The sequence below is a fragment of the Argopecten irradians genome, chromosome 15 (assembly GCF_041381155.1).
Source record: "Argopecten irradians isolate NY chromosome 15, Ai_NY, whole genome shotgun sequence".
NCBI lineage: Eukaryota > Metazoa > Mollusca > Bivalvia > Pectinida > Pectinidae > Argopecten > Argopecten irradians.
The window spans coordinates 13,625,227-13,639,418 of NC_091148.1; the positions used below are offsets into that span (position 1 = coordinate 13,625,227).

At 37.7% G+C, this 14,192-nt stretch overlaps 1 protein-coding gene across 1 annotated transcript in view; it reads left to right on the forward strand.

Moving 5' to 3' along the window:
• LOC138308597 (TPR and ankyrin repeat-containing protein 1-like) overlaps positions 1–14,192 on the forward strand; it is a 150,651-nt gene that overhangs the window by 17,746 nt on the left and 118,713 nt on the right. Inside the window, 7 exon segments of the mRNA XM_069249642.1 lie at positions 476–495; positions 633–774; positions 1,925–2,197; positions 4,596–4,753; positions 10,125–10,271; positions 10,774–10,942; positions 13,822–14,142. Coding sequence (XP_069105743.1) covers positions 476–495; positions 633–774; positions 1,925–2,197; positions 4,596–4,753; positions 10,125–10,271; positions 10,774–10,942; positions 13,822–14,142 — 1,230 coding nt within the window.

A 14,192-nucleotide genomic window follows, 5' to 3' on the forward strand; every position in this document is an offset into this window, starting at 1 on the left:
CTTAAATGAATGCTATTAGTTTCAATTTTGTCAAAAGGACATTCTGTTGTAGGCTAGTTTGTGTAAGTTGTTCCAACAAATTCTGATTTCTCCCTTTGACTCAAGTCACTCCGTAACAAATAAAACAGGAGCGGAATGTTTGTATAGATTGTTAAATGATAAAATGTCGTTTGTAGGCTGGTTAATGCTACTGTATAAAAACTTCAGCATGTACATGTATTTTGCAGGTGATAGGAAATCACAAATCGAAAGAATAACGGTCGAGGTGATATTGTTATAAAAAACATGTAAAATTGAAATAGAATCTACATCGTGAAAGTAAATTGTCGTGAATAAGTAATTCTGCAGAAAAGCACAAAATTCAGTTGCCACAAAAATAAGATAGTTTGCAGTTAGTAGTGAATAGTATTTTGTTGAAGGCATTGAATTGTTTTGTTTAAATTTGTGTAAGTTTAACGATTCAGATTTTATGTAGGTTGGAACTTTCATAAAGGAGCCTAAAGGGATTTGGTTGTAGCACCTAAACGCCACCAACGACCGGAGATGACCTTTGCGACCATCTTCTCCCTTCATACTCGAGTAATAATAGACGAGTATATACCACGGAATGGATGAATATTTCTACTTAACAGTTCTCCTTGAACAACGATGCGGAGGCGGGACGAACATGGACTTGCTGCCAACTTTCTCACCTTTACTGGCAAGCCACCACGAACAGACACAAATATAGCCCCTTTACATGCTCGCGGTCAAGTTCTCCCTTACAAAGTACTGGTGAGTTTTTCCATATTTGTGCCATACAGATTTTGTGGCTGATCGGAAAAACAAGATGGCTGCCAGCCATCTTTGATTTTGGCAGTTATGAAGTTTGTCATCAATATTTCTTGAGAACTACTGTAGGGATTTTGTTCAAACTTTCACATGAAGGTTTACCCTTGGTCCCTAGTTGTGCCATACAGATTTTGGGGGTTTTTTTTTCTTTTTTTTTCTTTTTCTGGATCGAAAAAAACAAGATGGCCCGCCAGGCAGCCATCTTTAATTTTGGCAGTATTGAAGTTTGTTATCATCAATTTCTTGAGAACTACGGAAGGGATTTTGTTCAAACTAACTCCACATTAGGAGGTTACCCTTGGTCCCTAGTTGTGCCATACAGATTTTGAGGCTGGATAGGAAAAACAAGGCGGACCATCTTGGATTTTGATAGTTAAGGTTTGATATCCCTATTTCTCAAAAGTGCGTGAAGGGATCTTTCTCTAAATTTAAATATGTAGGTTTCCCCTAGGGCCCTAGTTGTGCATATTGCATTTTGGACCAATCGGTGAACAAGAGGCCTGGCCAGGCCGCCATCTTGGATTTTGATAGTTTAACGTTTGTTATCGCTATTCTCAGATAGAGTACTGAAGGGATCTGTCTCAAATTTTCATATTTAGGTTCCCCTAGGGGACGCTAGTTGTGCAAATTGCATTTTGGGACCGATCGTTGTCAACAAGATTGCTTTGCCAGGCAGCCATCTTGAGATTTTGATATTCAAAGTTTGTTATAGGTATTTCTCAGAAAGTAATTGAATGGATCTTTCTCAAATTTCACATGTTTGGTTCCCCTAGGGTCCTAGTTATAACGGACATCTAAAGACTGGATGCCATCTTGAAAAATTTTTTATACAGTTATTGATGCTAACTATTTGTATGAATTTAAAGGAAAGAGCAGTCCTGTCTGTCTAAAATCCAAAATGGATTCCAAAGAAATATATAGACATATCAATTCAATGAAATTCAGTTTCCTGGCCAATGTTATCAGATGAGTGTGTTAAGGCAGATGGGCATCTTTATATTGCTTTACAGATATTTCACAATTTAGCCACTGATGTTGAATTCTTTATGTGATGTTGAAGTTTTAAGTGATAGGAATGTTCATTGTTAAACAGGACTAACCATGATACTTGATGACATCCCATACCTGCCCTTTGGCTCAGCGATCGGTGAGATTACTGACAAGCGTGGCGACTCTATCTTCCACGTCATTACTAAGAATCCTCAGACAAAGGACATGGGCCACATTCTTAAGGTCTCACGCCTTCTACTGGATAAAGGCTTCTCCGTCAAGGTCAAGGACAGAAATGGCCGTACACCCATAGACTACGTAAAACAAGGCGAGAAGGAGGCACTGTTTGACCTGCTGCTCAAACAGTATAGTAAAGGTCAGTGTAGAGGTAGTTGAGAAAATAGACAAATTATTATTTGGAATGAAATATCAAAAATAATTTAGATTTAGAACTTCACCCATACTTTACCCATTTAGACATATGAGACCCTTATACTACCACCGTGGATAGTTTACTTGGGCCCAAATTTTGTAACAGGAGAGGAAAAAATGTAGCAGCCAGACCAGGATTCGAACCCGGAACCACCAAACACTAGCCAAATGCTCTACTGACTGAGCTACCTCAGGTCACCGATGATCGACCCAGCCTATCCTGCAAAAAAAAAAAAAAAAATGTATATTTTTCCCCTTTATAGGATAATTGTTTGGAAATTTATGAATTATTTGTTCCAGATATTTACACTTTTAAATAAGAGGAAATTTACATGTGTTGTAGTAAATGTTGGTTCTGAATCATTAGGATGTACAGAGAAAAATATTTATCACAGGTGTAATAACACTATTATGACATCGCATATAGATTTGATGTCATAATCTCTATATGACGTCGCAGGATTGTCTCTGTAGACGGAAACATCACACACGACCTGAATTTTTACTGTTTTATTTAGAGGCGAAATTAAAAGTTTCACTTATATTACTAATAATAAAATTTAAGCCATTCCAATTTGATTTCTTGTTCATCGGATTTCCCGCTCCTATTTTCCAAAAAATGAAATGAAAATAAAATAATTTTTTATAGGGTTCGTTTTTACTAGTCACCGTTTACTGGTCTCTCAGATGTTTGTATTATTTGTGTTCTTCAAACACGCAAGTGTCTTACAACAACATAAATGTCAAGTCTTTTCTGCCACCATGTGCAGACAGAGTGGTACTTAGAGATAGAGACTGAGGGACACCAACTTTTTAATAGGTTGTGTCCTGATTTCAGTCTGTTTTTGCCGATGTCCACAACTCTTTTAAAAGACTTTGCGTTCGATCTCGACATTAAAAATAGCGACCATGACAGGTGATTTGACTGGCGGACTTACAAACGAAAAATGAAAATCAGGCATGTCAATTATATGATGGCAATCGCTAAATAAATAACATCTTAGTTACCTTATATCTTAAGACCGTAAGACCCGGTCAGTGTGTATTTTGACATGTGGCCCGCATAGCTTGCGTTCGACAACATGTTTTGACAGCAAGGTGACGAATCATCTGCTATTCGGTCAAATATCGGTAGTAAATTATACACTTAACTGGGATCCAAACTTGTGTTACTTATGTTTCATTTTGACTTCTACAACAATGTAACATATATTTGCCTTCATTTTTGTGTTGATAGGTTATATGTATATATATATATATATATATATATATATATGTTTGCGTTTGAATTACCAAAGCGTTTCATGAGAAAATCATAAAAAAAGGAAATTAAAATATATCTTTTATGATATGAATGCTGATATACATGTCGTGAAACTTTTGAGGCATGCTGTCCATACATTTGTACATTTGTCTTTTAAAGGCAATGAAGGAATGTCATTAAAATGAATAATTTTTGTGTTTATAGTTTTTGTAGTAACATGTATAAACATATCTCATTTTAAATATGAGTAGCTAAATAAGTGACATGCTAAATAAAAAATTGTCAGTTTCATACAATATTATGTGACAACTAAGAAAGAATGTACATGTCGGATGAGGTTATATTGGTTTAAAAGATTTTCTATTGATGCTAATCGCTGGTTATTTGTTTGTTTGTTTTTGCTGAAGACTCTGTCAACAGCAAATTAATTATTGAAATTATTGACAAAAAGTAAAGTTTACTAAGACATACATGTAGATTTCTTGTCTATTTTCTTATTTCCTTTCAAGTACTAAACATCGCTATCCAATGTTAAATTTGTAATGATTTGTCTTCAAATTGAAATATACCATGCATTGAAAGCATTTTGTGTGATAGTAGATTTTCAATAGCTGCACAAATACCTTGTTAATATTTGACTTCCTTTTTCACATCTTTGATACAGTTATGAATGTTGAAAACTGAAGAAAACAGCAAAACTCATATTTTAACATAAAGATTAGGTTATTAAGTGTTATTTCAAGAAATAAGCATAAAAGTCTGATTCAAAATCCTGTGAAAATATTCGCTCCCTCCATTTTTTTCCGGTTTCAAAATATTTTAGAACTAAAAAAATTCACTCGCTCGCTCTTATTTTAAAATTCCAAAATCCGAAGAACAAGAAATCTAATTGGAATGGCCTTATGGTATCAATTCAAATTTTACACTTGTGACTATGTGATATGGAATTTATCAAACTCGACAAATGATTTGATATGCAAATCGCCTAAAGGCTCGTGACATATCAAATTATTGAACTCGTTTGATAAATTTCATATCACATAGCCACTCATGTAGGATCTTCTTATGTATGTTTCAGTAGATAAGCCTCCGGGAAAGTCGAAACAGAAGTCACCAGCTCCACCCAATCCACTCCGACAAGAAGTCAAGCTGGACGATCCAAAGCAGCTACGAGAACTTGGGAACAAGGAGTACACCAATGGGGATTATACAGCGGCGATAGAATTATATACACTGGTAAAGTATAAAAAGATGTAAACATGTACCAATATTGGCTTAAATACATAAACGCTAGAGCCCTACTTGTGCATATTACATTTTGGGACCAATCAGTCAACAAGATGGCTAGCAGGCATTAAAGAATCTGGGATTTTGATAATCTAAAGTTTGTTACTGCTATTTCTCAGAAAGCACTTAAGGGATCTTTCTCAAATTCCAATTGTAGGTTCCCCTAGAGCAGTAGTTGTGTATATTGCATTTTGGGACAGATTGGTCTATATTATGGCCCAAATATAATGGCCGCCATATTGGATTTCGATAGTAAAAGGATGTTACTGCTATTTCGCTGAAAGGGATCATTCTCAAATTTCATATGTTTAGGCTCCACATTTTTTTAGGCCCTAGATTTGCATAATGCAACTTGCCATCATCTTAGATTTTGAGAGATGGAAACTTTTAAAGCGGAGAAAACATCCCGATCTTTCTATTGTCAGACATAGATCATTTTTTGTAGGCGTATCACCCACCACACCTGACCCAGGTTCTGACTAGGGGTCTTGGGCGTCTACTACAAAGAAATGAACAACTCACATAAACATTTCAACAGGTTTATTGAATACTGACCACAGTCATATAGATATACAACATATAACGACACACACATTGCCTCTTAACTATAGGCCGTCGCTGGGACACATACACACATATACATGAGGGACCAGCTCCCGGCTTCTATCCCAACAATACAACACTAGGACAGTGCAGACATACAACCAATATTACATAAACTCACCATGGACACAAACACCAACTACAGTCAGTCCACTTAGTAAAGCTCACACACGACAACAGAGTAATCTTGGATCGAAAAGCTCTGTACTGCTCGTAAAATTCACATATTGCACACAAAACTAGATAAAATCTATGGACCAATCAGGTGCTTACAATCAAGTCACTGTAACTGTAAAAAAAATCAAATCATTTGAATTTTGAAATGACGTCATCTCAAAAATACTACTGCACATCAATTACGGCATGAATCAAAATCAAACCATCTGTGGAATGGTACACTGTATATAAATTATCATGGTAAGGCATAAATCACCATAGCAAAACATTTTCATTGTTACTGTTTTTTTTGGTCAAATACAGAAAAACATAGAGATTAAGAAAAAATATTTGAAATCTATAAGGGTAGTTTACAATTTAATTTAGTTCTAGGTTTTTTATTAGCTCACCTGGTCCGGAGGACCGAGGTGAGCTTATGGGATACCACAGCGTCCGGCGTCTCCGTCAACAATCGACTTCTGTCTCCATTAACACGCTGGTCGGATTTCAACAAAATTTGAACTGGTAGTATCTTATGGCTACTAACTGAAAATTGTACAAATGGGGGCTGATGTGATCCCCCGGGGGGCCTGGAGCGGGCGGGGGGGCCAAAAGGGGTCAATTTGGCTATTTCCATATAAAACTGACTTCTTCTCTGAAACCAAGCATGGGATAGCCACCCATAATGCAAATGGTAGTCATCATTATAGGGTGGGGATTCAAAAATTGTTACAAATGATGGGGCTGACTCCCCGGGGACCTGAGGGGCGGGGGTCAAATTGGGTTCAGTAAATGGGGTCAATTTGGCTATTTCATAAATACGACTTCTTTCTCTGAAACTATGCAAGAGATTGTCCACTCATAATGCAATGGTAGTATCGTTATAGGGTTGGGATTCTACAAATTGTATCAAATGATGGGGCTGACCCCCAGGGGGCCTGAGGGGCGGGGTCACAAGGGAGTGTCAATTTGGCTATTTCCATCATGTAAATGACTTCTTCTCTGAAACAAAACCAGCCATGGGATAGCATGCTCATAATGAGTCAATGGTAGCATCCTTATAGGGTGGGGATTCAAAATTGTACAAAATGATGGGGCTGACCTTCCGGGGGCCTGAGGGCTTGGGTCAAAAGGGGCCAATTTGGCTATTTCCATATAAACGACTTCTTCTCTGAAACTAAGCATTTTGTATAGGCACCCATAATGCAATCGTAGCATCCTGATAGGGTGGGAATTCAAAATTGTGCAAATGATAGGGCTGACCCCCCCCGGGTGGCATGAGGGTCGGGGTCAAAAGGGGTCAATTGGCTATTTCCATATAAATGACTTCTTCTCTGAAACTAAGCATGGTATATAGCAACCCATAATACAATGGTTAGCATCACTTATAGTGTGGGGATTCAAAAAAATTGTGCAAATGATAGGGCTGACCCCCCGGGGGGCGGGGTTCAAAAGGGGTCAATTTGGCTATTTCCATATAAATGACTAATTGTCTCTGCAACTAAGCATGGGTATAGCACCCATAAATGCAATGGTAGCATTCTTATAGGGTGGGGATTCCAAATTGTGCAAATGATAGGGCTGACCCCCGGGGGCCTAGAGGGGTGGGGTAAAAAAGGGTCAATTTCCATATAAAATGACTTTTTCTCTGCAACTTAACATGGGATTGCGCTCATCATAATGCAATGGTTACATCCTTATAGGGTTTGGATTCAAAATTTTGCAAATGATTGGGCTGACCCCCCCGGGGGCCTGAAGGGTGGGGTCAAAAGGGTTAATTTAGCTAATTCCCATATAAAACGACTTCTTCTCTGCAACTAAGAATGGAAGAGCACTTATAATGCAATGGTAGCATCCTTATAGGGTTGGGATTTGAAATTGTACAAATGATAGGGCTGACTTCCGGGGCCTTAGACGGCAATACATGTAGAAGCGAGGTCAAAAAGGTCATTTAGGCTACTAACCTTCATATAAATTACTTTGTCTCTGAACCTATGTATTGGATAGCATATTTGTATGTATCAAATTAGCATCATTGAATGGTTGTGATACAAAATTAAACTTTGGAAGTCAAATTTTGCTTTTATTTTTTTTTTTAATTGTCAGAGTCTTGTGATTAATTACTAAAAAAAAAAAACCAGGTGAGCGATACAGGCCCTCTGGGCCTCTTGTTTTGAATCGGGTGATTTATGATTTTGACTCATAATTAGCCTACCTTTCGTTTTTTAATGGGGTTCACATCTTCAGTACTCGTGCGGTAGCCTAATATAATATATTATCGTATTTTTTAGCCCACCATCATCAATGGTGGGCTATTCAAATCGCTTTTTGTCCATGGTCCGTCGTACGTCCGTCCTTCCGTCCGTTAACAATTCCTTGTTACCCGCTATTTCTCAGAAAGTACTAAAGGGATCTTTTTTAAATTTCACATGTAGGTTCCCCTAGGGGGTCTAGTTGTGCATATTGTATTTTGGGACAAATCGGCTCACAAGATGGCCGAAAGGCCGCCATCTTGGATTTTGACAATTGAAGTTTGGTTACCGCTATTTCTCAAAAAGTTACCAAAGGGATCTGTGTCAATTGCATGTGCAGGTTCCCTAGGGGTCTAGTTGTGCATATTGCATTTTTTTTGGGGGACCAATCGAGTCAACAAGATGGCCGACCAGGACGCCATCATATTGGATTTTTGACAGTTAAAGTTTGTTACTGCTATTTTCTCAGAAAAGTACTGAAGGGATCTGTGTCAAATTGCATGTGCAGCGTTCCCCTTGGGCTGTAGTTGTGCATATATTGTATTTTCAGATCCGATCAGAGTTAACAGATGGCCGTTCAGGCCTGCCATCTTGGATTTTAATAGTGTAAAGTTTTTTTGTATCTTGCTTGTATAATGCATCTCTTTATTTCAATGATTGGATTTATGCTGTTGAAAATTATATGTCCCAGGACAATTGAAGTTAAGAGGGCCCGGGTACACTGTCGGTCGTCTATAATCTGTAGACACAACTTTGTCTGGCAAACTCCTCCTAAAACTACCTTGACAGATTTTGATAAAATTTGGTACACAGAACCATGACATAAAGAGGAGTTGAGTAAATTATATAGGGTTCTGCAATGTGTTCTTATTAATGCGAGTTTATTAAACAAAATTGGTTGTTCACTCTAGGGGACAGTTCTAGTTGATTTTATTACATGTATGTTACAGGTGATCAAGTGATACTCCCCCGGACAGAGGAGTCCACTTGGGGGGACAGTTGGAGTTGTTTTTAGTACATGTATGTTACAGGTGATTCAAAGTGACTCACCCCGACAGAGAGGTCCTGTTTGGGTGACAGTTCTAGTTGATTTTTATTACATGTATGTTACAGGTGATCAAAGTGACTCCCCCGACAGAGAGAGTCCACTCTGGGGGACAGTTCTAGTTGATTTTATTACATGTATGTTACAGGTGATCAAAGTGACTCCACCCGACAGAGGAGTCCACTCTGGTGACAGTTCTAGTTGATTTTAGTACATTGTATGTTACATCAAATGATCACCCCGACAGAGAGTTACAACTTAGGACAGTTTCAGTTGATTTTAGAACAGGTATATGTTTAAGGCGTTCAAGCGATCCCCAGGACGAGGTGTCCACTCTGGTGACATGTTCTAGTTGATTTTTGGTACATGTATGTTTCAGGTGATCAAAGTGACTCCCCCGTCTAGAGAGTCCACTCTAGTAACATGTTCTATTGGATTTTAGTTACATTGTATGTTACAGTCGCGATCAAAGTGTCATCCCACGTCAGTGAGTCCATTCTAGGGGACAGTTCTGAGATTGAATTTTAGTACATTTTTTGTTTACAGGCGATCAAAGTGACTCCCCATACCTTAGAATCTCCACTCTAGGGACAGTTGGAGTTGATTTTTTAGTACATGTATGTTACAGGTTGATCAAAGTGAACTCCCCCGACAGGAGAGTCCACTCTGGTGACAGTTCTAGTTGATTTTGTGTACATGTATGTTACAGGTGATTCAAAGTGACTACCCTTCGACAGTGAGTCAACTTCTGGGGACAGTTGGTGTTGTTTTTAGTACATAGTATGTTACAGGTGCGTTCAAAGTGAATGAGTACCTCTTGATTTTAGTCCACTACATGTATGTTTACAGGCGATCAAGTTGGATTGTTTAGGACTCCAGAGAGTATGTGACCCGACAGGCGAGAGTCCACTCTGGTGACAGTTCTAGTTGATTTTAGTACATGTATGTTACAGGCGATCAAAGTGACTCCCCCGACAGAGAGTCCACTCTGGGTGACAGTTGGAGGTTGATTTTTAGTACATTATGTTACAGGAGATCAAATGCGACTTCCCGATAGAGAGTTCCACTCTGGTGACAGTTCTAGTTGATTTTAGTACATGTATGTTACAGGCGATCAAAGCGACTCCCCCGACAGAGAGTCCACTCTGGTGACAGTTCTAGTTGATTTTAGTACATGTATGTTACAGGCGATCAAAGTGACTCCCCCGACAGAGAGTCCACTCTGGTGACAGTTCTAGTTGATTTTAGTACATGTATGTTACAGGCGATCAAAGCGACTCCCCCGACAGAAAACTGTGACTTGTGTAAGTTGTACGGCAACAGGGCAGAATGTCACCTTCGACTTGGTCAGTTCCAGAAATCTCTCGAAGACGCCATGGACGGCGTGTCCAATGACGGACACTGGTACAAGGTAGGGCTCTTAAAGGTCGTTAAACATGAAGAAGAACTCAGAAGAAAAAATAACTTGTTTAGGTTTGGCAGTTATGGATGAAATATCTTAACATTCTTTTCCAAAAAAGTGTCATTAAGTAAAATTTGATAGTTCATTTTCTTTTACAAATGAAAAAGTAATAAAAAAAAATGAAAATATTTTCTTTCTTTTATGAAAACTTGAATCCGAATTGAATAAAATTTACATATGAAAAAAATTGAAATATTTATTTGGTTCTTGATCTTAAGATCTTTATTTCCGTTTTTACTTAACTATATGTTATATACAGTAAATTATGTATATATCAAATGTGCTTACAAATAATTCATGGTTATATAACGTAGTAATTTTCTTTCCCCATCAATGTTCCTAATATATTTGTAATATTTGTATACGGTAATAAACTATGCTTATACCGATTCCATTGGTCCTTAAAGGTTCGTTATAATTATATTTTACTGTATAAACTTTTGTACTTTAGGCCCATCTCCGGGTCGGAAAGGCTTTGGGAGCACTTGAACGTAAAGACCAGGCTGTGAAGGCCCTGGTCAATGCCTACTCGTCTCTAACGTCCAAGGAGTCCGAGTCTGTAGGCAGAGAAGTACTGGCAGAGCTAGCCATCCAGTACGCCAAGCTTGATAAATTCAGATGTAAGTGACAAGTTGTAGATCTATGAATTTTACCGTCCATTACGCTAAGCTGGATAAATTCAGATGTAAGTGACAAGATGTAGATCTTATGAATTTTACCGTCCGTTACGCCAAGCTTGATAAATTCAGATGTAAGTGACAAGATGTAGATCTATGAATTTTACCGCTGGATAAATTGGATAAATTCAGATGAGATGTAGATCTATGAATTTTATCGTCCGGTACGCCAAGCTGATAAGATGTAAGACAAGATGTAGATCTATGAATTTTACCGTCCAGTTACGCCAAGCTGGATAAATTCAGATGTAAGTGACAAGATGTAGATCTATGAATTTTACCGTCCAGTACGCCAAGCTTGATAAATTCAGATGTAAGTGACAAGATGTAGATCTATGAATTTTACCGTCCGTTACGCCAAGCTTGATAAATTCAGATGTAAGTGACAAGATGTAGATCTATGAATTTTACCGTCCAGTACGCCAAGCTTGGATAAATTCAGATGTAAGTGACAAGATGTAGATCTATGAATTTTACCGTCCGTATGCCAAGCTAGATAAATTCAGATGTAAGTGACAAGATGTAGATCTATGAATTTTATCGTCCATTACGCCAAGCTTGATAAATTCAGATGTAAGTGACAAGATGTAGATCTATGAATTTTACCGTCCGTTACGCCAAGCTTGATAAATTCAGATGTAAGTGACAAGATGTAGATCTATGAATTTTATCGTCCGTTACGCCAAGCTTGATAAATTCAGATGTAAGTGACAAGATGTAGATCTATGAATTTTACCGTCCGTTACGCCAAGCTTGATAAATTCAGATGTAAGTGACAAGATGTAGATCTATGAATTTTATCGTCCAGTTACGCCAAGCTAGATAAATTCAGATGTAAGTGACAAGATGTAGATCTATGAATTTTATCGTCCGTTACGCCAAGCTTGATAAATTCAGATGTAAAGTGACAAGATGTAGATCTATGAATTTTATCGTCCAGTTACGCCAAGCTTGATAAATTCAGATGTAAGTGACAGATGTAGATCTATGAATTTTACCGTCCCGTTACGCAAGCTTGATAAATTCAGATGTAAGTGACAAGATGTAGATCTATGAATTTTACCGTCCAGTACGCCAAGCTTGATAAATTCAGATGTAAGTGACAAGATGTAGATCTATGAATTTTTACGCCAAGCTTGATAAATTCAGATGTAAGTGACAAGCTTGTTAGATAAATTACCATCGACTTGATAAATTCAAGTGACAAGATGTAGATCTATGAATTTTACCGTCCGTTACGCCAAGCTTGATAAATTCAGATGTAAGTGACAAGATGTAGATCTATGAATTTTACCGTCCAAGTTATATGCAAGCTAAATTAAAATTCAGATGTAAAGTGACAAGATGTAGATCTATGAATTTTTACCGTCCAGTACGCCAAGCTAGATAAATTCAGATGTAAGTGACAAGATGTAGATCTATGAATTTTATCGTCCGTTACGCAAGCTTGATAAATTCAGATGTAAGTGACAAGATGAGATCTATGAATTTTATCGTCCGTTACGCCAAGCTTGATAAATTCAGATGTAAGTGACAAGATGTAGATCTATGAATTTTTACCGTCCGTTACGCCAAGCTTGATAAATTCAGATGTAAGTGACAAGATGTAGATCTATGAATTTTACCGTCCAGTACGCCAAGCTTGATAAATTCAGATGTAAGTGACAAGATGTAGATCTATGAATTTTATCGTCCGTTACGCCAAGCTTGATAAATTCAGATGTAAGTGACAAGATGTTAGATCTATGAATTTTACCGACCGGTACGCCAAGCTTGATAAATTGAGATGTAAGTGACAAGATGATATCTATGAATTTTATCATCCGTTACGCCAAGCTTGATAAATTCAGATGTAAGTGACAAGATGTAGATCTATGAATTTTACCGTCCGTTACGCCAAGCTTGATAAATTCAGATGTAAGTGACAAGATGTAGATCTATGAATTTTATCGTCCGTTACGCCAAGCTTGATAAATTCAGATGTAAGTGACAAGATGTAGATGAAATTTACCGTCCATTACGCCAAGCTTGATAAATTCAGATGTAAGTGACAAGTTGTAGATGAAATTTACCGTCCGTTACGCTAAGCTTGATAAATTGAGATGTAAGTGACAAGTTGTAGATGAAATTTTACCGTCCATTACGCTAAGCTTGATAAATTCAGATGTAAGTGACAAGATGTAGATCTATGAATTTTACCGTCCAGTTACGCCAAGCATGATAAATTGAGATGTAAGTGACAAGTTGTAGATGAAATTTACCGTCCGTTACGCTAAGCTTGATAAATTCAGATGTAAGTGACAAGATTGTACTATGAGTTTCCGTTACGCCAAGCTTGATAAATTTCAGATGTAAGTGACAATTGTAGATGAAATTTACCGTCCGTTACGCCAAGCTTGATAAATTGAGATGTATGTCTTTCTTTTGAATTCAGATGTAAGTGACAGGAGTAGATATAGAATAGATCTAATAATGTGGAGTGTCAAGTTCCCCCTTATATTAAATTCATTCTTATAAACATACATTATAACTTGTCTATATCAGATGTCACTGAAGCCGCTTTAGGTGACCAGTATAGCCAAGTTTCCGGATTACACAACAAAAAATAACAATAGAAGGAAAATGTCTTTCAGTTTGCTGGAATACACAGAGATCAGGATAAGACAAGGGCTAGTTTTGACAAGTTATTAAAAATATTGTATTTAAAAAAAACAGGTTACAAATGTCTGTGGAATGAGGGACAGAGTTGACTGATGAAGATCTATATGTGAAGGGTTGTCAAGATCCCTCTTAAATAAAATGCATTGTTATGTTTTGCACAGATAATCAACAGATTGCAGGGTTACAGAAAGTCTCCTGTGGGGTGTGGGCCAGAGTTTCCTATGACCTCGTGTGTAGAAACCAGAACAACGCAGCATTTGTGGCCTTCAAACAGCTCAACATGTCTACACAAGAGGAGTTCCCTCCCTTTAGAATCAAAGTTGACCTTCGACCATTGTGTAGCCTCAGTCGCCTAGCAACAGATGAGTGGTTACTGGAGATGGTGGAGCTATTTTTGGCGTGTGGTTGTGACCACAACACTCTGTCCGTCCAGGCTGGTGACCGGTACATTCATGCAGTGGTCAAAATGACACTAGCATCAGGTAGATATAACTAAACAAAAATTTCGCAATTTATTACATAAATAGGTAAA